At 43.1% G+C, this 27,326-nt stretch overlaps 1 protein-coding gene across 2 annotated transcripts in view; it reads left to right on the forward strand.

Annotated features, from left to right (window-relative positions):
• SMARCC1 (SWI/SNF related BAF chromatin remodeling complex subunit C1) overlaps positions 1-27,326 on the forward strand; it is a 78,191-nt gene that overhangs the window by 44,854 nt on the left and 6,011 nt on the right. For both annotated transcript variants that reach the window (XM_068673148.1, XM_068673149.1), the window contains 6 exons: positions 412-573; positions 9,287-9,342; positions 11,240-11,354; positions 12,244-12,398; positions 17,586-17,720; positions 21,363-21,621. In XM_068673148.1, the coding sequence (XP_068529249.1) occupies positions 412-573; positions 9,287-9,342; positions 11,240-11,354; positions 12,244-12,398; positions 17,586-17,720; positions 21,363-21,621 (882 nt within the window). The remainder of the gene's footprint in view (positions 1-411; positions 574-9,286; positions 9,343-11,239; positions 11,355-12,243; positions 12,399-17,585; positions 17,721-21,362; positions 21,622-27,326) is intronic.

Genomic DNA, 27,326 nt, shown 5'->3' on the forward strand with positions numbered 1-27,326 from the left:
TTCTGTGCTCATTGAGTAGTAATAGTTTGCAAGCACTGCCCTGTAGTTGGTGTTGTGTGTGACCACTGTTGTTATTTAGCTCTTTAAAAATGCACAATGTTAAACCTGTAGTTTTCCTGTTTTAGCTTGTGTTAAAATTATAAGCCATGGTTATATTCCCTAAGAAACTCAATGAAATTGTTCCTCCTGCTTTTTTCTTTATTTTTGCGTGTAAAAAGCATTTTATAAAAGTGGGAGGAGAATCTCTTCTACTTGGTTTGAGAGGGAAAATTATCTAGAGTGAAAAGAAAGAACATTGAAAATTGAGAATGCATTTTGTCACAAGATCTACCTGCATGCTTCTCTGAGAAAATAACTTAAATTTTACCATAAAACGCATGCAATATGACATATCTGTGTAATTTTTAACAGAGGAGTTTTCTCGAGTCAGAGAGGAAGTACCACTGGAGCTAGTTGAAGCCCACGTAAAGAAAGTACAAGAAGCAGCACGAGCCTCTGGGAAGGTGGATCCAACGTACGGGCTGGAGAGCAGCTGCATCGCTGGAACAGGTCCAGATGAGCCAGAGAAAATCGGTAGGCTGTCCGTCGGTTCTGCATTTTGCAGAAATATCTGCAAATCAGATTTCAGCAGGCACTTTCTGACTCATAATAAACCTTAGGTTCGCCTCCAACGGGAGATGGGAATGGTGGTAAGGAGCGCGTGTGACAGGCCATTCCACTTCTACTCTCTGCGGATTATTAACTCCTGACAATGAATTAATGAACTTAGGGCCAGCTTTAGTTTTAGCCATTTGTTTTCCTACTGCTGGCTAAGTGAAAATGCCATCGCTTGGGATGTGTACAAGTCGAATGGGCAAAAACACCAGAGTGGAAGATTTCATGCCAGTTCCATGAGCATGAGAGCAGTTGAATGATGATGGCTTTCTAGCATCATAGTTATGGTAGAGCAAACAGAGGTTTATTGGCTCTTTGTGCTCCAGCCGAGCCTATAATGTTCTGTCACACCTTTTGGCAACTAGTTTTAGTGTAAGTATTGCACTGGGTACACTAACTGGTGGTAGCAGAAGAGCAGCTTTCTATTAAGAGGTGATCTGGTACGTGATGGTTCTTGGCTCTGGTTGTTGTACGTTACACTGCGTACTAACAAGCTCTTGTTTTGGAGTTCAACTGAACTGTTTTCTGTGGTATTCAACAGCTATTGTGGTATGAAGTTTGTTATCTGCAACTTTGACAGTTGCAAGTTGTTTATTTTTCACTATGGTGAGTAAAGGTGTATCTTGCTGCAACTCCCTATAAAGCTTTGTGCAACCCCATTCCGCCTCCGTTTTGGCTCTTCTACAGCAGTGAAATGAGTGAGGAGGGACATTCAGCTACCTACCTGTTAATTTTCCCAAAGACTTCCATCCTCCTGCGCTTGGTACAGACCTACCAGCTTGTCAGTACATCTTAATTTTTCTCTCCATCATTGTTGGCTGCTGTTTTCTTCAGCTTACCACAAGCTGTTTTGGAGAGTTTAGTGACTGCATCTTTAAATGCCACTGCAGCTTTGGATAAAACTGAATGGAATATAATCTGGGTCAACTGGGAGGCTTGATTTGGGCTGTGCTAGTGTGTCTCCTACTTGACCTGCTGTCACCCTCTGTGTAGAGGCATGAGCCTCATAAGATTTAAAAGTCGTGTGTAACTCATTAATGTGTTTCTTAAATGCAAAAAGAAATTAACAGGCCACTCAATCCTTCTCATCTTTTTTTTAGTCCTACGCTCAGTGGGACAGACTTGATATCAGGCAGCTCGGTGCTTTGGAAAGAGAGAACATGTTGGAAAGGAAACACTGGCATCTGGAGTATCTGCAGTGCTCTGCACAGAACTGTCAGAAAGCATCAAAGCTCTGTTGAAAGTTCAAGGGGGTTGGTTTTATTTTCAAGTCTACTATGAAACAAGTCTAGGTGTTACTCCATCCGAGACTAGGTTTAATGTGATGACTACTTTTAAAGTAAACTAAGCTTAGGCTTATACATACATGTTTTTTTTCTGCTGTGGCTCTGTTCAGCTCTTCCCTGTTTTCTGAGTACAGGTTTCACTGTAGCATGCACATTAAGGACCTCTGTATCGTGTATACTTTGAGTCTTAATTCTTAATTCTGCAGCACAGTTGTGGAAGTTTATCATCGGCATCATTAGTGATATCGCTGGTCTGGCAGCCCTTTCTGTAGGAGAATTTGCACACAAGTTGCAAATAGCAATTCTGAAGTGCCTGTCATTTAATATGGGGAGTTGGAGAGCAGATGACCATAACACGATTATTTCTGAATGAGCTGTGTGGTGAGTTCTCTAAGTAATACTGTCCTGTTATAGCTAATGCGATTTGTATTGGGCTGTGACTAATGGAATAAATTAGGACAACAGCAGATGGTTCTCCCTGGGGGAGCTGCTCAGCAAGAGTGAACTGGGTCACTCCGCAATCTGCAGCTCCTTCCACCTCCAAAACAGCTTTGCACTGGAGGGCGTAGGGGAATCCGTGGCTTGCACGTGCAGAGGTGTGTTGGGTGTTGAAGTGCAGCGTTGTGGTGTGTAACTGCTGAAATGGAGCCCTTTGGCATGACTAGACCCGAGGTATTGTATCTACACGTCGCCACAGAGAACTAAAAATGTCTACGGAGGGTTCCATACTGTAATTAAAGCTCATCAGTCGGTGTGTTTTAGAAATAAAATTATACCATAGCTCTGCGGTCTTTTGAAAGCTCTTAATATTGGCGAATTGTAGGCAGCGTGGGATGTGAAAGGGGGGAAATGGGGCTGGAAGAGATTCCTGGAGCTTACATCGATATCCAAGAATCTCATTCTCGTCCTCATTGTTCAATTTCTAAAGGCTGATGATGATTCTTTTTAGATTCATGTTGTAAAGCTTTGTTCGAATTAAGAACGGACTTGAGTGGTTCAGATTCTGTGATAAGCGTGGCGGGTGCTGGCTTTTAGTTTCCAAGATGCTACACAGCTGTGGGTTGTAGATTGTGGTGGAGGAGATTCCCTGCGTTTGTTTTATTGAGTGAATGGAGGAGAGCAAACAAAGGAGCCTGTTCTCCATCCAGGCCAGGGATTTTGCTCCAGAGAAGGGGAATATTTAGTGCACCTGTGGTGCGTAGTATCCCTCTTAGGTCTTTACTGAGTACGTGTGCTTTCTTAATAACTTTCCAAAGGTGATTAACTCCGTTGCCTGCATAGATGTGCATCGAATTAGGCACAGGGGAGTCTCTGAAGTGCCTGTGTTGGAGGCAGTTACTCGTGGATTGTAGAAATACTCTACCAAGTATTTCACTGGAAGCATTTCCAAGTGCGCGGAGGCCTCCAGCTGTAGCTCATCTGGGACAGCAGGCACTGGGGGGATGGTGTCTGATTTAGGGGCTCCCCTACAACTGTAAGCGACTTAAACAGATGATTGAATTTAACACTTTATGGACGATCGTGTAACGTTCTCAAATACACATAGCAGAAAACATACCCAGAAGAAGCTATTTTGCTTCATTTTTGGCGGGATGATTTCTCATGCGGTCCCTAGGGTGTGCTTTCACTCTGAAATAATGCACACATTACTAAAATAAACAGACACTGAACAGTTCCTTCGCTTTGCATGTGTGCAGGTGCCTGTAAGCTAGCTCCGTGCCGTTGGAGGGTTGAGCCCATCAATCCCCCCATCAATCCCCTTGTGATGGACTCGCACAGCTTCATGAATCTGGAATTCCTTCTCTGTAGCAACCTTGGGGCCACCGTGCTGTCCATGTGCGAGCTGCCTGGGGCGGTGGCAAAGGAAGCTCTGGTGGCCATTGAGTCCTGACTTTCTTTGAAAGATAAAAAATTATGGCTTAGATGGTAACGTATTTATCACGTTCAGACCCAGGATTTTTCTATAGCTATGGTATATTTCCTCTCAATTAAGTATTAATAGCTAAGGCTGACTTCTGACACGTTGCACGTGTCACCTTATTGAAAACAAAGGGGAAGGGATGCCTCGTGGGCAGCTCAAAGCTGGCTGCTGAGCTCAAACTTCTGTGCTCTGCATTTATATGTAGGGTTTGGCTTCCTGTTCTTCTAGCAACAACAGAAGCTACTTATCTGCCTGTGCTGCGAGTGTCTGCTTGCTGGTGATGCAGTAAATTATGACAGTGGAAATTTTACGGTTCCCCTTGCTGACCTGAAGTCGATTTAACTTCTTTGTAGAGTCACTGGGCTCCATCAGAAGGCAGTGATAAATTCTTCATGTATTAGAACACGGCCCCCCCCTGCTCCTGGAGATAACATGCAAAGCAGAACAAGTTGCCGGAGAGCAACAAATATTTGCTGCTTCAGGTGTTTGAAGAAGGGCGTGGAGAGGCAGTGCTTTCTCCTCTGCAGGTGCTTTCTTCCTCTAGAGAGATGCCTTGTGACCATCTGCCTGCTGTTGATTTAAGAAATGCCATTAATTTCTTTTCCCACATCCTGCAGGTTTCAAGGTATGATACCAGACCTGGCGAAGTGTTAAAGAGCTTCACCGGTGCCCTGTAAAAGGGATTATTGGGTCTTAAATTTCTCTTCTTTTTTTATTAGGAACACGTATCTCTAATTAATCAATCCTCGTTTTCATTGTCAGTTCTGTTTTCATTACCTCATCCAATTACGTCGTTGTGTTTTTAACCTCTTTCAATCATTAAGGTGTTTGGATCTCACTGAAATGCAGGAGTAATTTCTGTTATTCTCATGCAGAGGCTCAGAAACATGGTGTATTTTTTTAAAAATTTCTTCATTCTTGAATTCAAAATTAATTTTTTTGAAGCTCTAATGGCTTAGAGGTACTTCCTGCAGCCCGTAAGCTAGAAACAAACCTGCTTGAATCCCAATAAACTTATTTAATGCCCAAACTAATAACCGATCGCTTTTTTTCTTACTACATGTAGTATTTCAGCACGGTCTCCTCGACGTGTACAGGCACGGAATGGTTTATGCCAGTGGGAACCGCAGAGGCGTAGCGCTGTCACTGCAGATAGAGGCTCGCTGGCTAATAGAAGAGAACAGTTTTCAAAAGCCATTGACTACAACCTGCCTAAAGTTGTCATCCTGATTTTAAAATAACATTTGATCTTCTAGCCAGGACTCGAAAACCTAAGCTAAATCAGGATGTTCACAACAATCTTACTGTCACACACACACCCCTTCCAACTCTTCCTGCAGCTGGATGCGTCCCTCTGTAATACAAAAGCGTGCTGAGCTTAGGGAAAGGTTTGCTAGATGTAGCAGGGGAGAGTTGAAGGGCACTTGCCTTACTGAGAGATGCTGTATTTGTTTTTTTTTTTCCTTGAGATTTTTTTTTAAAGCTTGGGGGAAAAGAGTTTGCCCTCTTAGGGTGTGTGTTTGCCTTGGGACGGCTTCTGTGGCAGGAGTCACTCAACAATGGTCTACAAGTAAAAAATAAATGCTTAATAAAACTTGCCCCAGTACACATGGGGATTTAATAGCAAATGCCTTCGACCCCATGCTTGATAGGTAGCACGTTGTAAACCTCCACGAACTCGTCCTGTGCTGGTATCTTTGCTTTCTGCAGGTAATCACACGTTGTTAGTCACTGCTCCCCTTTATCTCGGGACTGGAAACCTTGACGTGCATCGTAATCAGAAAACCAAAACCACCACCCCAAGCTGATCTTAGGGTAGAAAGAGAAGTCAGTCCTATCTAACAGACCCGGGAACAAACTGGCTTTTTGGATAGAGCAGGAAGATTTGTGTCCTACAGGACTTGACTTTATGGTGTCTCAGGGGCAACTTGCATGATTCTTACCTCCAGCTTTCTATCACATATGACCAGGAATGTGTATCTAGCTGGGAGTGCTGTCCCCCATTTGGTGATCCTGAGCAAAAGGCATGCAGTTGCATGACAAAAACTTTGTAGAGATTTTTTTTTCCCCTCCAGCAGACTATAAAGGTGAGGCTGCAGGTTTGTGGGGACTGCTCAGACTGGAAGCCCTTGGGAGGTGAGAGCAGTGCAGTGGTACGGGGTGCTGAGACCTGAGTCCAGGCTGAGGAACCTGAGCTACAGGCTGTCAGCTTCCAGAACAGCAAACGAATCATCACATTATGAGCTCTTAAGACAGACATCTCCTCTTTTCTACTTAAAGCTTCAGTTTATGGACATTTTTTTGTAGCCTGCTTTACTCTGAGCTTCAGAACTGCTCTGCTCCTCCCTGCATTTAAGTTCTGGGTTGTTCATGCAGACCTTTTTTCTTTCAGTTATACTGTATCCTGATGGTAGGAATGACACTTCTAAGCACAGGTTGAAGCTCTGCTTCTAGGTTTGAAACAGCTGGCTGAGAAAATCTAACCTAGGTTTCCCCTGAGTTGTTATTAGGTCACCAAATCCTAACTTGGAGTTACAACTTCTGAGAAGGTGTGTCCCTATCCACAACGAAGTTAGTTTTGGTGGCAGATACTTCAGATAAGTAGGTTTATCTGCTTCAAAAACCATCATCTCTGTCAGAGATTGTTATTTTTTTCCATATATATTGAGGGGATTCTTGTAAAAACCTTTCCACAGAACAATTGCTGTTGAAGGAAAACATTTTGTGCATCTGTTTTGCTTCAGCATAGCACGTGGGAATTCCCAGTAAAGTAAGGGTTACAGAAAATGAGCACCCTTACACTAACCAAAGTCTTCAGAAGCTTAGAGTTGGATAAAGGCTTTTCACCAGCAGATTTATACTGGTACAAAAGCATATGCTGGAGCCAGTGATCTAAATAAGCTCCCTTTTTAATGCCTCCATACATGAAATTTTACTGGTGTCAGGTCTTTTGGGTCTCAGGTCCCAGACAAAGAGTACAGGATTGTGCTGAAGTTTCCCTTTTGTTCTTACAGAACATCTGGGTGCTGCAAACAGATCGGTGTTTCTTGGTTGAGTAAACAGTCCATATGGGAAATATATTGGGAAATAGTACTACATTATTCAGATTCCTTTGTGGTATTTGCTATCAATGCATTTGTTGTTATCCTCTTACCCTGAAGAGACCTGCTTTCGTTAGCAGGAACGTTTAATTAAATGTTCTGTAAAGGAATAAATGAATGAACCAAAGGCTATAAACAAACCAAAAGATCTGTCCTGAGGACAGGGATATACTAACCCCTGTTAAAACACTTCTCTTACAGGGTGCATGCATCCAGCACGTGGTAACAGCTTTACTGCTGTAGCATTGACAGAAGATGGATTTTTTTTTTTTTTTCTTTTGCCTCGTTTTAGTCTCGCATACCAGTTGGGCTATTTATTATCTCCCTTTGCAGATGCCAAAATTAGAAGGGATGATAACTGGTCAGCTGGTACTCAGACAGCAGTCTGTAACTCAAGGGGGTCTGGCTCTGTTTTGGCAGAACCCTTCAGATGTCTCTGTTGTGGCTGTTTGAATGCCACACAGACAGTAAATAAGAGGTTATTAGCTTGAAGAGCTCAGTCTCGTCAGCCAAAAAGCAAAATGAGCAGCAGCAGGAAGCATGTAGTCGAGTATCGAAGCTGAGGCTGGGCACTCCGAAGGTGCTTGTGGTCAAGGTCAGGTTTTTCTGTGTGTCTGGGAAACTCATTTTGGGTTCAAAATATGAAAAATGCATAAAAGGCAGTGGGTGGCGTCCAGACCCACACATCCAAAGCAGTGAGAAACCTGCCAAGTGTCCAAATGGTTCACGTTATGTGCTTCTAGCTTCTTGTGACAACGCCGTTGTGTTCTTTGGTGTTAGCACTGAAGGCACACGCTAGCTCTGCTTTTTTAGAGTATCTTGGAAATCGTGCTCTTTACAAATCTGGGAGCCTTATTTTCTTGCTCTGTACCAAACCAACAACCAGCTCTTATGCTCAGATGCGATGCGTGGCTTGTTGAGTGCCTAGCTGGGAAGCTGCAGTTGGGTTTTTAAGGAGTCGTAATAATATTTTGTTCTCAGAAAGCAAATAAAGCGTTTGGGTTTAACCTGGATCCCTTCATTGATCTTTCTTCAATACAAAGCCTCAAGTATTGCTCTCATTTCAGCTGAGGAGGAAGCAAGAGAGTGAATGATTAAGGCCTGAGTGAGAGGATTGTCCAAGAACATCTATCGCAGGGCACCTTTTGGACCAGTTTCTTTGACTCAAGCATCATTGTTCAGTTCTGATTCACTGGGACCTGTGGTTCTACATCGCATGTGAAATACCTGGAAAATCGATTCGATTGTCTGTAACCACACGCCGTGCCTGGCATCAAGTGCTAGCAGGCAGTAACAAGATATTTGGCCTCGTGTGCTCTGTGCTGCTCCCCTTTTGGTAACTCATACGATGTAGGAACTCAAAAACATCTTCATTCTTCTAAATGTGTTTCTGAGGGCTTGGATACTTCTCACAGTGCTCTGGGGGGAAACATGCTTTGAGGTAAGCTCAGGGTCGGGCCGTACCTGGGAACCCAGTGGTCATGGTGTTTGTGCAGGGAGCAGCAGGTACCAAGGATGCAAAACGGGGCACGAGGCTGGGTTTCATGCCAGAACCACCAAGGAGAAGAATTGCTCGCCTCCAGTGCTTTTTGGGGCGAAAAACAGCAAGAGGTGCTTAGTGTTTAACAACAGTGTCAGCTTTAACAAATTGGCTAGGGCTCAGTATTACTTCGGTGTTGAATAATTATTTTAAAGCCTGCTTTGGCAACCTTCAACGCAGAACTCCGGTTTTTTTACCACCTGCAAGATGCAATTTAGATCTTCAGTTGACCTGCAACGCGCGACAGTGCTGCTGGGTGGACCTTTCATCAAAAGCAGCTCAGGGGATCTTGTGCTAAGGAGGAATTACAAGTCTGGCAGCACTGTAATTGAGGTTAATCATGCAGCTGACAACCATCTACAGAATCAAATTGGCTGTATTGGGAAAAACATTTTATAATACTTCGCCTTACCAATGGGAATTACTGTATGACTTGAATACTGCAGAGCTGTACATTATACTCCTCTTTATGTAACTAAGATAGATAGATTTGGGGTTTTCTCCCTGTGTGGGTAAATCGGGTGTTTGAGTAGAGCACAGATAACTTAATGCTTTGTCCTTCTTGTTGGACTGTAAATAAAAGCCTGTTAAATTTAAATGTGCGAGTAAACTTGATGTTTAAAGTAAGATTAGTGTAATAGAATTGGGTTTTCCAGGAGTTTAGTGCTGTATGGCTTTCTTCATAAGCTACTGTCAGTAGAGAACAGAAAATTTCAGTTAACTCTGAAATAAGTATAATAAGTGGATGTTGTGACAATTCTAAGGACTTTATTTATATTCTCAGATGGAGCTGAAGAAGAAAAAATGGAAACAGAAACAGATGGGCAGCAGTCTGAGAAGGTAAGCTTAGTTCAGCATGCTGTTTCTGAAAAGATACTTCTGATACTTACAGACCTGAATTACTAAATTCCAAAGTGTCTGCTGAAAAAAAGGTAGGTGGTAGTGTGCTGGTCAGTCCTTAGTGAATGAACTTCCCTAACAGTTCCCAGTATTCCTAGTACTTCGGTTTTTAATGAGTGATTAAGTCACAGAGATGTTGCTTGTGCTGGACAAATGGCTGGCGTGTTTTTTCCTAGTCCTGAGAAAAAGTTGGGACTGGGAGGAAATGCAAAGCAGGCAATATCAAACTAATTGTAGAGACTTAAGCTGCAGAAGGACATTGGTTTGTTCTGGTTCATGACTTGTAGTAGTCCAAAGCAAGCATCACTTTGAAGTCTTGCCCTAGAAAAGTTTGTCTTTTGGCAAATTGCCTTTCCGAAGTTGAATACAGCTTTCAGCTCCGTCAGGATTAGAGAGATCAGGGCTTTCCTGGAAAATGGTGAGTTGTTTGGATTCCTTGCAGTATTTGGCAACCATTTTTGAGTAGCTTGTGTGGAGCTGAACAGACGACCTGAATGATTATTAGCTATTGTCACAAGTCTCCAGTGGCAATGTGAGTTAGGTCTGGTCAGTCTGTGCGATCACTTGGGGCTTTGTTGGCTGTTTCTGGAACCGTTCTCAGTTCCACGGATGTGGGCAAAGGAGATCTGACTAAATGAAGGTGTCCATAGCTGAGCTGGTCAGTAAAACTCCTCTGCAGAAGTCAGTGTTAAAATTTGGTTATAGGTGTGTGTAGTGTGTGCTTTTGATGTCAGGTGCGATGCAGCCTGCCAATAAAAATCAGATTAGAAATTAATTCCTTCAGGCTGTTGATAATGCTTACAAGAATGCAATTTTTTTTAAGAGGGAGTTTTATAACATCGTGTCTACAAACGCAGTACCTCTTTTCAGACGGTCAACATTAGGTCTGGAACAATCACAGCCAGTGGCATTAAACTGCAATTAAAACTAATATGCTGGAATTCGAACATCACTCTGCTAAATGAGTAGTGGTAGGCACTTATCTGCAACAACAGATGGCATTTCTGTGTTGCGTGCTTCATCAGAGGAATGAGATAAAGTGACGTAAGCGTTGCTGTCTGTACACTTGATGTTACTTCTCACTTGCTCTCAGATAGTTCTTACGCTGTATTCCTGATAAATAGTTGGGTGCACTTAGGTAGATGCACGTATAGAAGACTTCTTGGTTAGAGCTTGAAAAGATGCTTTGTTCTTTAAATCAGAATAAACGAGAAACATTTTTGGATTGGATTATTCATAAGTGGAAAATGATATTTCCAGTCCTATGCACGAAGCTGCTGCTGATTTTATGAATACTATCTTAAGGCACCTAGATTTTTAACAAATATTTGTATTTTACTTTTCAACCATTGCTCTTTCCCACCAATTCCTGGACAGAAGCACCCCCCTGCAATATGTAATTCCGTTGTAGTGTTTACTGCCACAAGATGCTGTTGTGACCTTGGCATTTGGAGGTGATGTGGGTATTGCTGAAAGCTGTATGAGTTGTTAGATGGAAAAGATAGGAGAATGGTGCACAAACCACCAGAATAAATGGTGACAGCATGCGGAGTAGATGATATTCTTACCTGTCATCTTACTTCAGGGTTTCATGTGCCTTCAATCGAAGCATTTTACCTGGGTTACTATATCTGGTAGATTTCCGTCCAGTATGGCAGTTCCTTTGTCTGTTCAGATTGTGGGCATGGTTGTCAAAATGGGCTGAAGTCGAAGTCAGTCTTTAAAACTTAATCTCTTCCTTTATGATAGTGAATTAATTTGAAAGCTATATAAACCATGTTAACATCGAATGTCTTGCGTAGCTCTCATTCTCCAAACAATCCTTCATCCCATTTAGGTTGAAAACAAAGTGGAGAGTGAAATTGAGGAAGGTGATAAAGCACAAGAAGGAGAAAACGAGAGAAACCCAGAAAAAGAACAAGATAGCGAAGTGACTGCAGACACCAAGACAGGTAATGATTCCCAGCTGTTCCTCAAGCTGCGTTAGCTTTAATAGCCTTCCTCTAAAATTGTTGGAATAGACTATAAACTCAACTGTGGCAGAAATATTTTGTCTTGCACATCAGGCTGCTTCATGGTTCAGTAGTAAATACTCTAGTTTAATTTCACTGCAAAGCTCAGGCACTAAATTCTTTCTTGAACTCATTTTAGACCTCAGCTGAGCTGAGCTTTCAGTGTGTGTTATGACTGGGTGAAGAAATTGCAATGGCAAAGTGAGTATAGGTCCCAAATTCTTTTTTTCTGCCTGTATTACACACCATTTGATCATTTTTGATGCAAAGAAATGGGACTGCTCACTTCTATGCTTATAAGGTGATGTGCTAGCTCCATTTCCCTGTGAAGTGATGTGAAGCCTTTGTTTTGACAGGTTAGCAAGTCCCTATTTTCCCTACCTAAGTTGTTACTCTTGTTATTTATTTTTAACACGTTCCCCTTGTACCTGGTGGATACATTGATTTTCTCTGGAACTTGCAATCAGTATTTTAGCACCAGGTAGAACAAGCCATGCTTGGATTCACGTATAAAAGCAGAGGTAATAATGGAGTTGATTTGGAAATGCAGCTACACGCGTCCTAATGAAAGAAAGCTGATGGCAGAAGATGAATTGACAGGAGGAAAACTAAAAATGTTTAAACTTGCCGTGTTTGTTGGATCAGATCCTCTAAAATTGTTCCCACGTCAGCATTTGGGCGAGTGGCAGTAGTGTTACAGAGGAATGTGGCTGTGGATGAATGGATTTGTTTGGCCAATAGCAGTGCGTGAAGTGCAATTCCCATCCTGAGTGATACTGTTAACAAAGGGAGAATGCACGTAACAAAGGTGGTGGGAAATCTCTTTCAGAAGAAAAGGAGACAGAAGAGAACAAGGAGAACGTTGATGCAAGCAAAGACAAAGAAAATGAGGCTGGGAAGAAGAAAGTGGAACATGAAATCTCGGAAGGAAACGTAGCTACAGCTGCAGCTGCTGCTCTTGCCTCAGCTGCCACCAAAGCAAAGGTTTGTTTTATGCAAATATGCGTTGGCTTGATTTCCAGCTCACGTTACAGCTGTTTTTAAAATGGGCCTTTGTTCCAGATCTGTGGAATTTCATGTTCTGGTCCCTAATACCTTGAAAGACCACATGTCATCTTGAATTTATTCTGCTCGAACTACGAAGTGCAATTGTGTATAATTTAATTTAGGCTGCTATTTGTATGTTTATGAAGTCAAGGAACGTCCATAAGAAAGAGCCCCAAAACTTTTGTCATCTTTTGTAAAGACTTTTCTCTGCTCCGTAGGGCTGGTTGTAATGTCGAAGGCATAGATCTGGATGGCAGCACCCTTACGTTGCCTTTCGTGCTGTGCCACTCTGTTCTGTGGCCTTCACACAAGCCCTCTGTACTTGGATCCTTTGTCTGTAAAAACAACGTGATGCTCAATTCCAGTGTTATAATTTGTTTTATAGACAACTTGGTGATATTTGTGTTAAGAGGTGCTGTGTGTCTGTTAATGATAGACAAAAACATGCTTTTAAACTTCTGTTTGTCTGTAGGCTCTTAATGAGCTGTGGTTTGAATCAGTGTTCTGTCTAGTAGCTTTTCGTTACCCTGTAATTACTAATTGCATGCTGTCCTTTGTTCCTTTTCTTTGAGCAGGAACCAGACTGCCTTTACTTCTTTCAGAATATCTTTTCCTAAACCTGTTTTCTCTTTTCATATTTTTGGGGACTCACATTTTAGTTTGGGTTTCTTACTGCTTTGTGATTCAGTGCCATATTCCACAGCATTCCATCTACTTTCTGGATACCAAAAAGCAAAGTGTGGATGGTATTTATTCCTGATGGATTTCCAGAACATAATGGTGGACATAATGAGGTGTTGTATGTGTTGTACTGACTTTCCAGTCTTGTTTTTTTTTTTGCCCCTTGAACTTTAGACCTATTTTTCCCAGATGCATCCTGTATATTGAGGAAGTATGATGATAGATGTTGTTGAAATAATACAATCCCTCCTTTATGAATCCAAGAGATTGAGGGTTTTTTTAGTTGGCTACCTTTCAAATTAGTTTCTAAAATCAAAAGCTGCATGAATTAACATTCCCCTTGTAGTCTTTTCCAACCTAAATGATTCTGTGATTCTATGATTTTCAGCCATGTTTTGTTTTAAAGTGTGGCATTTAATCTCTGTTTTATGGAAGTCTTCTTCCTCCAAATAATAAATTATATTCTACTTTCCTTCCTTTGGTGCTAATGAGTGCTAGAGGGAGAAGGGACTTTGCTAATGACAATTTTCATTATGATAATAATAATATTCTAGAAGAATTTTAGCTTTATATTACAGGAAATAATATAATTAGGATGTTCACACTTAGAGTAGAATTCAGGTTCAACAGGGATTTCTCTTTCCACTTGCATTAAAAAACCCAGACAATATTAAGGCTTTCAGTGAGCTGTAGCTTGCCTGAGAAAGTAATTCGGTTTTTCATATTAAGCTAAAGACCTGGTCATGTGAAGAGCTGTTAGTTATTTTCCTTGTGATTTTATAGCGGAGGAATATCGCAGTTATCTTCTAAGGAGAAACAAGGGTCAAAGGCAGGCATCTGAAGTTGTTTTTCTTTTGTGGTAAGTAGCTGTAGCAGCGAGTTCTGTTTGAGAAATGGCATCCAGCGAGTGTGCTCATCTTGGGGAGAGGTTCTGTATTCCTACACGGAGAATGAAGCAACAATTTTAAATGCATTTTTACAGGTTATGGCTTTGGTACAAACACTATTAGAATTATTTAAGACCCTTTTTCTCATTTTCTTCTTGGATTCTTAAATCGATGTAAGCAGGCTTTTTTCTTTCTGCACATAAGCCTGGTGGTTTGTTTCACACCAGTAGGTAGCTCAGCACCACTGTGCTGCATTCTCACTCCCCCTCCTCAGAAGGAGAAGAGAAGAAAAGATGCTCATGGGTCGAAATAAGGACAAGGAGATTGCCCACAATGCTAATTGGTGAGCAAAACAGACTTGGCATGACTATTAGTGCTCCCCCCAGCCCCCCTGCTCCACCGGGGGCTCCTCCACGGGCTGCAGCGTGGAGATCTGCTCCGTGTGGGACCCATGGGTGCAGGGGGACAGCCTGCTCCACCAGGAGCCTCTCCACAGGGCACAGGGGAACTTGTGCTGTGTGCTTGGAGCACCTCCTGCCTCCTCCTTCGCTCACCTTGGGGGCTGCATGGCAAAGACCATATGGCTTCTGAATTCCTGTTTTGAGATAGTTGCGATCTAATGCATCTTTTCTAGAAGCCACTGATCTCAAAACTGCCAGTGATGCAAACCCCCCTATAATTATCTGTAGGTTTTTTTCCGTGGGTGGTTAACTTGCTGTTAAGCTTTATTTCTAGTCTGGTGCTCTTCAGCCACTATTGTACCACTGCAGCGTTTTCCTATTGAATTAAAAAGTCTGGTTGGCAACTGCTTGTTCCACGTGTAGGTATTCAGAAATGGGAAATTCAGAAATAGAACAGACCCTGTTACTAAATTGATTTCTCCTTATTTGTGGGAAGCTGTATCCTATTTTCTGTTTATAGGCAAATCAGATTGTCTTTAACTGGTTCCTTTTGGCTGCTGCTCTAGAAATTTGGTGTAGAACCTTCTTCATCTCCTGCTTGAACGTGTGCAGGACAGGATTCAGCAGTTCTTCTCCTTGTGTGCCTTGGTTTAGATAAAGATGGCAAATACACAGACCTATTTCTTGTTTTCCTTTGCAAAAGACGGAGCCCTGCGAGCCTCAAAACAAAAGTGAGGTGAAGCACACGGTCTTCTTTCACAAAATAGAAGAGAGGAGGGAGAAGAAATCATTTTCTCTGCCTGTTGCAGTTCCAACTAATCTCCTGCGTGTGGATGAGAGGTTGTCACGCTCCCTGTGATGTGTTGCAAGGACACTACCTGTTTTCCAGGCATCTCATGCTCTGGTTTTACAGTTGCACGTACCCATTGTCACGCTCTTGCTGTGGTTAGCCCCTCTCCTAACTGAAGCAGGGGCTAAAAATGTTAGGGGTGGGTTAGGTTCTGTGAACCCGCCTGTAAGGTTTATTTGCTGGGTCTGTAGCTAGTCTTGCGATTCCTCTCTGAGTATTCACTCAGAAGGAATTTGTGAGCAGAGGAAGCAGTGGGTTTTGTGGCAGTGGGCATGATCCCAGGCAGGGAGGTGCTAATCCTCTTGTCCTCTTGGTGCTTACACGGGGAACAGAAATTGTTCTGTAACAGCACTCAGCCAGAGGCTCTGCTGGCTTGGGGATGCTCAGCTCTTCCAGAGTGGCAGTGTCCCAGAAAAATGTCAAAATGTCATATTTTTTTTTTGCTTTCTGTTGCTTGTTAAGCACCTTGCTGCATCCATCTCCTCAGTCAATTTAAATCACTGTTAACTTTTATCCGTTTTGTAAGCTTCAGGGTTGGCAATGACTTGTTCTTTGTCCACGTGAAAGCCCTGAGTAATGTCAGGCTAAGGAGTGTTTTCTTCACATCTCTTCAGAAACAAATTCTGCGAGGATTTCCTTTCTAACGTGTATTTTGAGACATCTTTTACCTAATCATGTGTCTCGCTGATCTTGTTAATTTGGTTTCATTATTAAAATCACACACATCAGGCAAGGCAAAATGACTGTCAGAGGCTTTGTGCACCAACAAAGGTGCTTTTGTCACTGCCTTTTGTACAGAGCAGCCTGTTTTATTAAGCCATATTAATTGATGTTGTATGTTCTAGTTCTGTCAGCAATACAATTAGTTTATTTCAGGTGTGCACCATCAAGTTTGGTCAACACTTCAGTGAAGATCCTGCCTGAATTTCGCACCAGCATGCCAGCAGTTGAACTTGGGATTGTTCTGGTTCCCTAAAACTGGACCTTACTGAAAAGGACTTCCCAAAGACTTGCTTTATTGTTGGTGTGTTGTCATTCAACAGCGTTCATTTCCAGTAAAACATTAATGGTGGAAACAACATCAGAGATCTGAGAAATTCTGCTTCTGGTCAGGATTACCACTTTTCTAATGCTGCTTTCCTCCTCGGTATTTCTTCCAGTTCCAAGCAAAGATTTGGGACACAGCCTGCTTAATGTGACTCCCTGCTTGCAGGTTGGGCTGGTTGAGATGAAGCATTTTTCTTCCTTATTCCCTTCTGCCCTCACCTTGCCCTTCTCAAAAGGCAGCCCCCTGTCCCCCAGCCCTCGGATGGGTCAGGCTGGCTCTGCCTCAGCGCCCTGCTCAGGAAACATCCTGGGACTGCTGCTACAGAAACTGCCCAGCAGCGTGTGCCCATGAAAAACGTTTTATTTTGAGTGTATTTTCAGTTTGAACAGTGGGCTTGCAGCAAAAGCTGGTAGAAGGCATCATTAGCATGCCTTTCACACTTGGCAAATGTGAAATGCTTTCACAGGTCGTCTTTCTATCTACCTATCCTATATATGTTCTCTATCTCTTAAGTCATGTACGTATCTGCCTGTGTATGTGTTAAAGCTAAATCCTCGCGAGGAACCTGTTTGCATTTTTCTGCAGCTCTGTTTCACACTGTTTATATACAGCTTTGCAACCTGGTTATTGAAGGAAACCAGAGGGTGTGTTTTTTTTTTTTTCCAGTTTCTTTTCATAGATTCATAGAGGTTTCTCTGCAGTGTCTGCCCTAGCCTGAGGTGGAACTGCTGCAGTAAGAAAGCTTCTGATTTAGCAGTATGGTGGTGAATGTAATGGGAATGTACTTTGCTAGATACATAGCTTCTAATTTAACTGAGCAAAAAAGAATGTAATGGCAGAGGCGTGCAAGTCATCTCAGTGTTTGTGTAGGTTTTTCCTGGTAAAAACCTCCTGTATGGGTTTTGGTGAGTGCTTGGATGACCTGCAGCTTACTGAGTATGACCCAACCTTTGCTTCTTTGTTTGCATTTCCCCTGAACATGCTGCGTTGCACATTCAGAAGGCTTTTGGGCAAAGCTGGTTTGCTTTCGAGTGCTGAGCATCCACGATACCATTTGTTTATTTATGTAAAAGCTCAGTAATCTTCCAAGGGCTTTTGGTTCTGAGCATAAAGTTGATAATCTAATACCCTGCTTTCTGTCCAGAAGTGGAACAGAATGGCTAAAGCTAGGTGCGGAGGTAGTTGGTAATTTGTTTCCTTAAAAGTGCTCTATTTTGTGAAATGCACGTAATGCAAAATCCTGTGTTTTCTTCTCAGCATCTAGCAGCAGTGGAAGAAAGAAAGATCAAGTCCCTGGTTGCCCTTCTGGTGGAAACACAGATGAAGAAGCTGGAGATAAAACTTCGCCATTTTGAGGAGCTGGAAACCATTATGGACAGAGAGAAAGAGGCAGTAAGTAGTGGGGACACTAATCTGAAATTCTGGATTGTTATCAGTCACTCCAAAGACTTCGTGCCATCAGCAGTTTCAGCTGTTTCTGACCTTTAGTCATTTCTTTCTACCCCAGCTCAAATTCGTAATTACCCCATTCTGTTGTGTCTGAGCCCTCCTTCTCTGTCCAGAATCTCCCTTTTATCATAAGCAGCAAACTGGCAGTATCCCAGATTTGCTTCCCGATCCTTTTTCCTGTCATGGAAGCACGAGTGTGGACTCAGACCTGGGCCTGTGCGTAGGCCTTGTGATGTGAATGATAACTGACAGCAGAATGGCTTTTCCCTCTAAAAGAGACTGAAATGGATGGAAACCTTGCTTCCCTAGAGGAAGAGAAACCAGCAGTGTCTGCCTTCTATTCCTGACCCAGTTCAGATGGGAGATGTGGTTTTAAGCAGGTAGCTTGTTTTTTTGGAGGTCATTCTCAGTAGCTCTTGGAAAAAAAAATCCTCGAAGTGAGATGCAGTGGCAGAAGGATACATGCTCAGGAGTAACAGCTTCTCATTTTGAGATGAGGGATTTGCCTGAGCTGTAGAGATAACAGCAGGTGCAAGAGAAGGAAGGAAACTGTAATGTCAAGAGATGAGAAAGGGTGATTGCTCACAGGGAACAGAAAGTTATCAAAGGAGAACAAAGCTCGATTATCAAACCTGACAATGAAGCATGATCGATATGGAGGATACAGAGGAGGAGGAGCTGGGCAAGTAAAGCAGAGAAATTGTTCGTTTGACTTCAGTCTGATGAGACAGTAGCCAGGGTACAGATTGTGACTGAGGTCTAGCCAGCTGCAGAAAGTAGTGACCCCGAGAGAGCACGTGTGGGGCATCTCAGGCAGGGTTTGTGTTGTTACTAACACTGTGTTGTGTACTAACACTGTTAGTACATCTCACTGAGGACTTGTGCATCCCAAAAATCAGCATGTAATATGAGAGATGCTGTCTCGGCCTACCAGTGACTGGATTACACATCAATTACCGAGTGTTTTTCCATCAGTGGGGCTTTCAGAGAAGCAATTTTTCTCTGGCTACTGTAAACATGACCCAAAAACTTATTTTTATCAGAGAGCAGTCAATTTTTGCATTTTTCTGTTGTTTAGCCTGCTCATTTTTGTCAATAGGCGATTACTCCAGGTGTGTTGAAGATATCGACTCATAGTTCTAGGGGTTTTCATGTTTGCCCTACCATGTGAATTTAATGGAATTTACATCCTCACTTTGGCATTAATCACATTGATAGAATTTGACGAACTGTGGTCTTTTGTTGTAGCAGAATGTCAGCAAGAATTTCTAGATTGCTCAGCATCCTCAGCCATTTTGGTGTGGTGTCTGCCTCTGACACTGATTGGCAGTGCAAGAAATGGACCTAACTATTCTGAAAAGGTTCTCTGTAGGTTTCTTTCTTCGGGGGATATATTCTATTACTGACAGGGTTTTTTCCACTTTGAGGCATATGACATTTTCCTTTTCAAAAAGTGCATACAAGTTTTTTTTCCTTGGCTGTCTAGTAGTTAAATTTGGACTTTTCACCTGTCACTATGGATGTTTGGTGGAATAATTAAAGCAAAAATTTCTTTAGTGCTGTTGCACGCTATGCATGTGTCCTTATTTGTTGCATTATAGTCAAGGTGCCTTCATTACAGTAAAGGTGAGGTGATTCCAAGTGTTGAAAGAACTCTGTGCTACAAAATGAAGACTGTTAGGTTTTAGGCAAAACAAATGTACTTGGTGTTCAAGCTGAGGTTATTTCAGTACTAATTCTGATTGTGTACCAAGGATCCTGTTGGTAGGAGCCTTGTTGACCCAGAATTTATAATCACATGTGAATGCTTTTCTTTACTGTTCCTGTTATTTTCTGAAGATGGAATTCGTAGTATGATGACAACTTGCATAAGTGTACATATAAAGCACTTGTAAGAGGCCCTTCCAATGGGAATCACTACAAAAATACGTTGCTAAAAAAACTGAAAATCATCAGGAGTGTAGTATTCATGAATGTGTACCTAGAGCACGTGGTGGATTTAATGAAATGAGCTGTAGGGGTTGTGCAGCAGACTAAAGCACGCTCATCTTCGCTGAGATAGCCAAGCTTCACTCTTGCCTGACACTAACCTGCAGATTTTATGGAGTTTGGAGAATGCAGATTACTGGTAATCTGCCCCCAAAAAATACGCTTTTACCACCATCTTAATTCTGATCTGTACAGCAGAAATCTGTAAACCTGCTTTGGAACTGGTAGCGACATGCAAGAACCTGATGCAGAACCAGGGTATTTTGGGCTCTGCACCAGTTTTAAGACCACCTTTTGTGCCATAACTTCTGTTTACGTGCCTTTCTCATCCTGAAGGGAGGGAATGTGTAAAAGAAAATTAGTGAAAAGTTCCCTTAAGTACAAGGTGTTTTTTCAGATACTGGATGCTGTTTGGTGATGCTTTAAAAAGCATTTTTTGACTGCTCTGACCTCTTAGATGAGGTGTAGCAGGATAGGGTGCCATGAAGAGAGCAAAGCAGGAGCGTAAAAGAATATAAAAAGTATGGTGTAGCAGTTCTTCTTGCTTAAGCCTTTGTTTCGGGTCATTTGCAGTAATTCTCTTCTGAACCGCCTGTCACCTACCGAATCTGTTTCCATACATGCACAATTACACCATTGGTGTATGTGTCTCCTCTTTTTATCGAGTTCCTCCCACTAATGGATCAGATTGGTCAAGGACAAAGGAATCACGGCAGCATGAATAATCACATTGTGGTCCCTACATGCCGAAAAACAGCCCCCAACAAGGAGCATGTATTATTCATCAGCTCTGTCCCCATCTGGTTCTGCTGGTGAATGTGTGCTCTGTAGTGGAATTTCATTTTCATCCCTGTTTTGTCAGCAGTCAAACTGCTAACACAAAGCATCGGTGGAGCTTCGGGATTTCTGGAGAACTTCCACGAGGTGGAAGTCTCCTTGGCAACCTGCTTTTCAGATAAATAATGGAGTAAATCTTAAACACTCATTCAAAATTTGTAAACTAGCTGCACAAACGCTTGAGAAATATTGAGAAATATTTTCTGAAACTTCTTTATCTTTTCATTTGGACATTAACTATGAGGCTGTATAATTTGCAAGCAATCTTTTTACATTAATTGGCCTAAGTTACATGAGGCTTTTCTTTAAATAATACTCATCTGTAATGCAAATCATGGGTGTTTGGATGTCAGGGTGCACAGGTCCTACACTTACAATGAAGGTACAGATCAGGGTCCTGCCTGTAGTCACTGAGCAATGCTCCTGCCTGCATCTTTGGTCCTTCCCTGGAATATCTTTGGTTTATTTCTCCTCATTCCAACACGCAGAAGATTGAGAGAAAAACATCCAGTTACTGCTAGAACTGCATTGAGGCTGAGTGTTCCATACGGTTATTATCGAGTAATGTGTTAATTTTATTACTTTAGGACAAAACAAGGTGACTTCATTGGTTCCGGCTGGAAGCTGGCCTGTACCCATTACCAAAAACTGCTAACAAATTTTTTGCTAATCAAATGCCAATCCTATTGAAATGGCTTAAATATGTAGTTCTTAACCATGTTCTTCTCTTTGCATTTTTTTTCCCCGTTTTTGACGTAGTTAGAGCAGCAGAGACAGCAGTTGCTGACAGAACGCCAGAATTTTCACATGGAACAGCTGAAATACGCTGAATTAAGGGCTCGTCAGCAAATGGAGCAGCAGCACAGTCAAAACCCACAGCAACCTCACCAGCACTCCGGTGGGCCTGGAATGAACCCGCTCGGGGCACCAGCACATCCAGGCCTCCTGCCCCATCAGCAGCCCCCGCCGTACCCAATGATGCACCACCAGATGCCACCACCCCACCCACCACAGCCAGGTAAGAACTGGAAGGAGAAATCCCCCGAGGTTAGTCGTAACCACTCAAGAGTAGATTAAAATAAGAGGAAAAGGTATTGCCGGATGAAATTGTACAAGGTTTTGTGGATGTTCTGTTAGGTGGTATTTTATATTGGTGTTTCTTGTAAAATGGAAGCAGCTTTAGCTCGATGATCCTTGTGGGTCCCTTCCAGCTCAGGATAATCTCGCTTTGCCTGTAGTGCAGCTTCATTTTAGAGTTTATGTCCCAGTATTAGATGTGTGGGGAGAATCTGGGGGGACTGGAAGGGACGGATACCTTAGCAGTGTATATAAATACCTGATGGGAGGGAATGAGGAGGAGGGCACCAGGCTCTTCTCAGCTGCAGTCAGTGACAGGCAAGCAGGGATGGGCACAAATTAAAATGTGAAATTCCATGTCAACACAACAAAACCCTTTTCCGTGATGATCCCCAAGCACTGGAGCAGGTTGCTTGGCGAGGCTGAGGGCTCTGTGCTTGGAGTTCGGTGCTCACTCCAAGCCTCTAAGGTGTTTGTTTCCTTTTTCTTTTTTTTTAAAAAGCTTGTGAGCTGCCACCAACTATCATTTTCAAATGCTTTTGAGCTCGTTTGTATTTCTTTAGACTTTTTTATGCCAAGTGATCTCTGCTCCTTCAACAGCAATCATTCCCTCAGATTCTCCAGTTCATGACACATCTAATCGGGTAAAAAACTTAAGGGAAAGGCCAAGAATGAGAAACAGAGGCAGAAAGCTCCTTAGGCAGCTTTATTTGGCAGGAGACCTGATTCTCATATGCTCCTACCCCCCTACTTAGGGCTTTGCTTGCTGCCTTCTGCCCTTCAGTTATGCTTGATGAGAGATGAGAATCACAGAGCTGTGTTGGTCAGGAAAATTGCTTGAAAGCCCAGCCTGCTGCTCTGGGTAAGCCTGGCTGGATCCAACAGCTGAGGGACTTGTCCTGTTGAGGTTTAGATGTGTTCAAGGATGGAGATGTTCCTAATACCAAGGGATGGAGAAATTAGGTGGCCAAGTGACCATGTCTAACAGAAGGAGGAACATCCGCTGAGAGTAAAAAATATTTCTGCCATTTACTCAGAACTACTACTTGTTTTTTGGCAAAATTAATAGCCCTGCTGTTAAGGGGCAGAGTTGCTAAGAGTATTTGTGGTTTTGCCTTAAAACAATTTTAATGTTGAAAGGGATTGGGACTTTGCACTTGTGCTGTGAAGATGTTTGTGGGAATTAGAATTGAAGGCTTTGCTATACTTGCATATCGTTGAAATGATCATTTAAACTGGAATGTATGAACCTGGTAGACTGGATTGCAGCAAAGAAGAGCTTTTGTCAGTTGTCAAATGCTTGACCTAAAGCCATTCTAAAATTGAATTCTAAAGCCTGATTGGTTGTTAGCTAAAAATCTTTCAGAAGATCTTGTGTAGCTGAAGAATCTGGAAAGTTTAGAGTGTCACAATCAAGAATAAGACATGGTAACCAAAAGTGCAAAATAGATTGAGTTTTTGCCTTAATAAAAGCCTGAGGTAAGGGCAGTTTGGAAAAGCCCTCTGTTGATTGTATGGTCTGAAAAAGAGCAAAAGTGCTTAGTAAACTAGCAGGGTTTGCAGATGACCATGAAATGTGAGGCATCAAATCCAATTGTGTGAATCTCGGCAGTAACAAAAACACAATTCAGCCAACAGCTGCAGAGCAGTGCCCATCGGAGGGGAAGATAAGAGTCATCCTGTGATCTAGATGCTTAAGCCGTCTTTTCTCAAGAGGTCAGGGTCAGCGAGTTCATTGAGCACTTGTGGACAAAAAGTTAATTCTGGAATTGTAGAACGGGGACGTGATAAAATATGCTATAATTTTTAGATTCAAATAATGCTGTGGTTTGATTTGTCTATTGTACGCTGTATTGGCAATTCAGTTTGTTCATTTAGTGGAATGAAGAAACGTTCTGTGAAATGGAAAAACGGCAAATTGAAAACAGTGCAAAGGGAGGGGGAATCACGCTGCATATCGTTAGACCCGCTCCTATTTACAAGGTGCTATCGAGGCTGAAAATGTAACAAGATTAAATGCGTTGTTGTATTCACTGGGGGACTAATAAAGCCTGATTTCTGATATATTTGCATCCCTGCTTCACATAATGCCTTATTACTTCAGCCCCATCATAATCATCCAGGCCCTCTGTATCTCCAGTGATCCCTTCCAGCGAGTACTATGCGGAGTGTGGTACGGTGTTAATTAGTCAGCACATCTCTTTTTCAGATTTGATTAAAGTTAGTCAATAGATCGACTCCCCCCCTCCTGTTAGAGGGTGGCAAGCTGCTGGACAAGGAGCAGCACTGCGGGCTCCCTGAGAGGGAAGCATCTGGTGCCGTCTGTCGGCGTGCAGGCACAGGAGGAGGTGGATTTGCCTTTCACTGAGCCCTGAGTTCATGGGCTCGGTATCTTTATGAAGGTGAGAATGCAGATGCCTTTTAGGAGACTGGGAGAATCTGAAAGCAAAATCCTTTCCTCTGTACTGAGATGTCTCAGACTGATCCTGCCTAAAAAGCAACGTAGTCCATTTTCCTCGGGCTCTTCAGTGGCAGAAATAAAATTTCTAGTTCTGTTAGAGATGCTGGGGAAGTCCACAACGTAGTACCAGAGCTCTTCAGCTTCAACATGAGCTGGCTGAAGGCAGCAGAGCTTTGCACATCTCAAGGGCAAGGAGAGGAAAGAGAAGAGCTCGCTGTTCCTCGAGCAAATTCAGGACTTAACATGCTGAGCCACTCCAGGCTGTATTTGTGGCAACAGGGATGCTTCAGCCCTCGGAGAAGGTAACTCACAGCTTGACCTGACTTTCTGTTTAGGTAGCTTAAGCTGCCTGCTGTGTGCCTTTGGTTTCTCTCACAAATCAGTAGGGTCTGTGCGCAGGCGGTGCGTGTGACAGACACGAAGCTGCCATCTCCAGAAATCCTGCTGGAACCCTGAGGCACTCAGCGATTGCATTTCGCGTGTGCACACACCACGTATTGTATACATTTAAAAAAAAGAAAAATCGCCTATTGCATCATTTTGGTCCTGTTGAATCTGTGTTAAATAACTACAGAATTCCTATTGTAATGTATGTATTTTCCTTAACTTCATTTTTTAGGGCATCTTAGCAGTAAGATAATTTCACGATACACTTTTTCATGCATAGATCAGGAACAAATTTTGCTCCTCAGCTGCTAATTTGGGGTCCTTTGGAACAAACTGGGGAACTTGACCTTCCTGGCTGGACGTCTGTGCCTGAATTTCCCTCAGTGCGTACCTCCTGGTGTCATGGTGGAGATCTGAAATTCTGGAGGGTTTTTACATAGATTGACCTCACCTAGCAGACGTAGTCCCAGCTAGAGAGGGCCGAGACACACATGTAGAAGAAATCTGAGAGCTGTTTTTTGTCAGTCTTAGCTGAATTGGTGAACCTCGGGCTTCGGAGCTGTCAGTGTGCTGCATGCCAGTGCTGAGCTCGAAATCCTTTTTGCAAGAAAAACAATCAGTTTTGTACCCAAATTCTGTCTCTGTCCATTAATAACCTGCTTCCCTGAAAGTGGACACTTCAAGGAGGGATGCGTGACTTGGTTCTCATCAGTGTTCCCAGCCAGGTTTCTGACCTTAACGGTGGCAAAAAGTGTAAGTGTTGGGTCAGCAGACCGTGAAGAAAAAGCTGAGTCCAGTGTCTTTAAAGTGATTGACGTAAGCTGAAGAGATGGCAAGGAAACAAAGTGATGAAAAGGTCTGAAAGGCGTTTAGAAATGGAAGAAAGAAATCGCTGCTTGCAGCTCCTCTGGATTCAGCGGCAGGCTGGGCCCTCTCTTTGCTAGTCAGCACGGCTTGATGGCTGAAAAGACACAGCTTGGAGTTAAAAATTGGAAGTAGGACTCTGCTGGGTCTGCCGTGACGTTCAGCTGAGCTTGGTGCCTGCTGCTCCAGCCTGGCTTTTGAGCTGGGCTGCCTTGAGTTTGTGCTTCGGCGCCGGGATGTGACCAGGTCCTGGTCAGCTCGGTGGTGCTGGTCACTGTTTTCAGACAAGTTGTTAACCCATTTCCTACATTCTTAACCCATTTCCTACGTTTTTGACTTTACCACAACTCTTAACTTCATTTTGACTGAGCTTATTTTCTTCTCTCCTGTCCCTGGAAGGCATTTAAAATAAAGAAAAATAACGTTGGATTCCAGTTTCTCACTGAAAAAATACACCTCGTAATTAGAATATAAAATAAAACTCCAATTTTTTTCCTGTGCTCCTGGCCTTGCAGCTGGTTGCATCATCTGAAGCACGTTTTAGGTTGCTCAGTGTTCGGGTTTTCCATTAAATACTGAGAAGTGCCTTGCCCAAGTGATGCCTGTGTGTGCTGTGAGAAACCTGCAGCTCTTGGAGGAAGGAGGAGGTGTGTACTAATAGCTGGGATTCGTTAACTCCTCCCTTCAGAGTGGATTTTCAGCTACTAAATCATTTCCAACCCAAAGCAGAAATAGAATAAAGAGGTAAGGATGCACCTTCCACCATGACTTGATGAGCAACTTCATAGCATTTTTCCCCAATATTTTCCACATTTTTTTTGTCGAAATACTTAAAAATAAAAATCCAAATTGAGCTACTGGTTGCTCTTTAATTTCCTGCTGAGCTGGCTACAATCACACGATTTTTTTTGTCCAGATCAGGATTTTAGGGTTCGCTTCCTTCTGGTAAATATTTTCCAAGGACTGTCGGTGCTTCCTTTTTTTGCATATCACGAGCTTGCTGGCAGGGGACTTTTACCTCGATTTCTTTGCTCTGCTTTCATGCTGAAGGCTGTTTGTGGGGCTGTTTGTGGGCACTTTGTACATGGTTTTGCCCTGCTGGTCATGAGGGCAGGCAGGTTTAAAGCCTTTCTTTAGGGCTTGTGTCACATCACCTGCAAAAACCTGGGTGTGCAAGTAGGAAACGAGCTGACCAGGGGACCACGATTCCCCTTGGGGATGCCAGGTGACATTTTGCTGACTTGCACTGTGCTGAACATCTGCAGAGCTTCCCCGGTGAGTTTGAGCAGCTCCTTGCGAGGAGGTATTATTGAGTTTTTATTAAAAACCTGAATATTTGAAGGTTCCCAGCGCTGCTGTGTGTGAGGCTTGTCCTTGCTGCTGTAACACACGAAGCGGCCTCTCGACAAAGGATCTCACGTTGGGTTTGCCAGACGAGCAGAGCGGAGTGGTGAGTTTTTGGCTGGCCCCAAAGCCTGCTGTGGTGTGCCCAGGTTTTCGGAGGTGCCCACACAACCCACACGATGCCTCTGCCTGGCATCGAATCCATCTGAGCGCACCGTGCTGGAGGGAAGCGCCAGAAACGCCGCGTGCAAGCCAAGTGGAAATTCAGCCTCTCCCCCGAGACTCGATGCGAAATGAGTTATTGTGCCAGGATTTCAAAATGCTTTCTCTGAAATCCTGGCCACGGAAAGGGGGAAATGCCCTCACGTAGCGCTGCTTTGCGTGGTAAATAGCAGGGGTGTGCAGGAGGACCGGCATCGGCTCGGGCTCTGTGCATCGCACCCTGACTGCTACAAAAATCCTCGGGGTTTGCCACTGTAGTGCCCCTCGGGCAGCTGATTTAATAGAGGTAGAGGCTTATTTAATTGAGATAAATACCTTGGAGATGCTGCAAAAACTGCTCCTCGTGAGCTTCCCTCTAACGTGAATCT

The sequence above is a fragment of the Anas acuta genome, chromosome 2 (assembly GCF_963932015.1).
Source record: "Anas acuta chromosome 2, bAnaAcu1.1, whole genome shotgun sequence".
Taxonomy (NCBI): domain Eukaryota; kingdom Metazoa; phylum Chordata; class Aves; order Anseriformes; family Anatidae; genus Anas; species Anas acuta.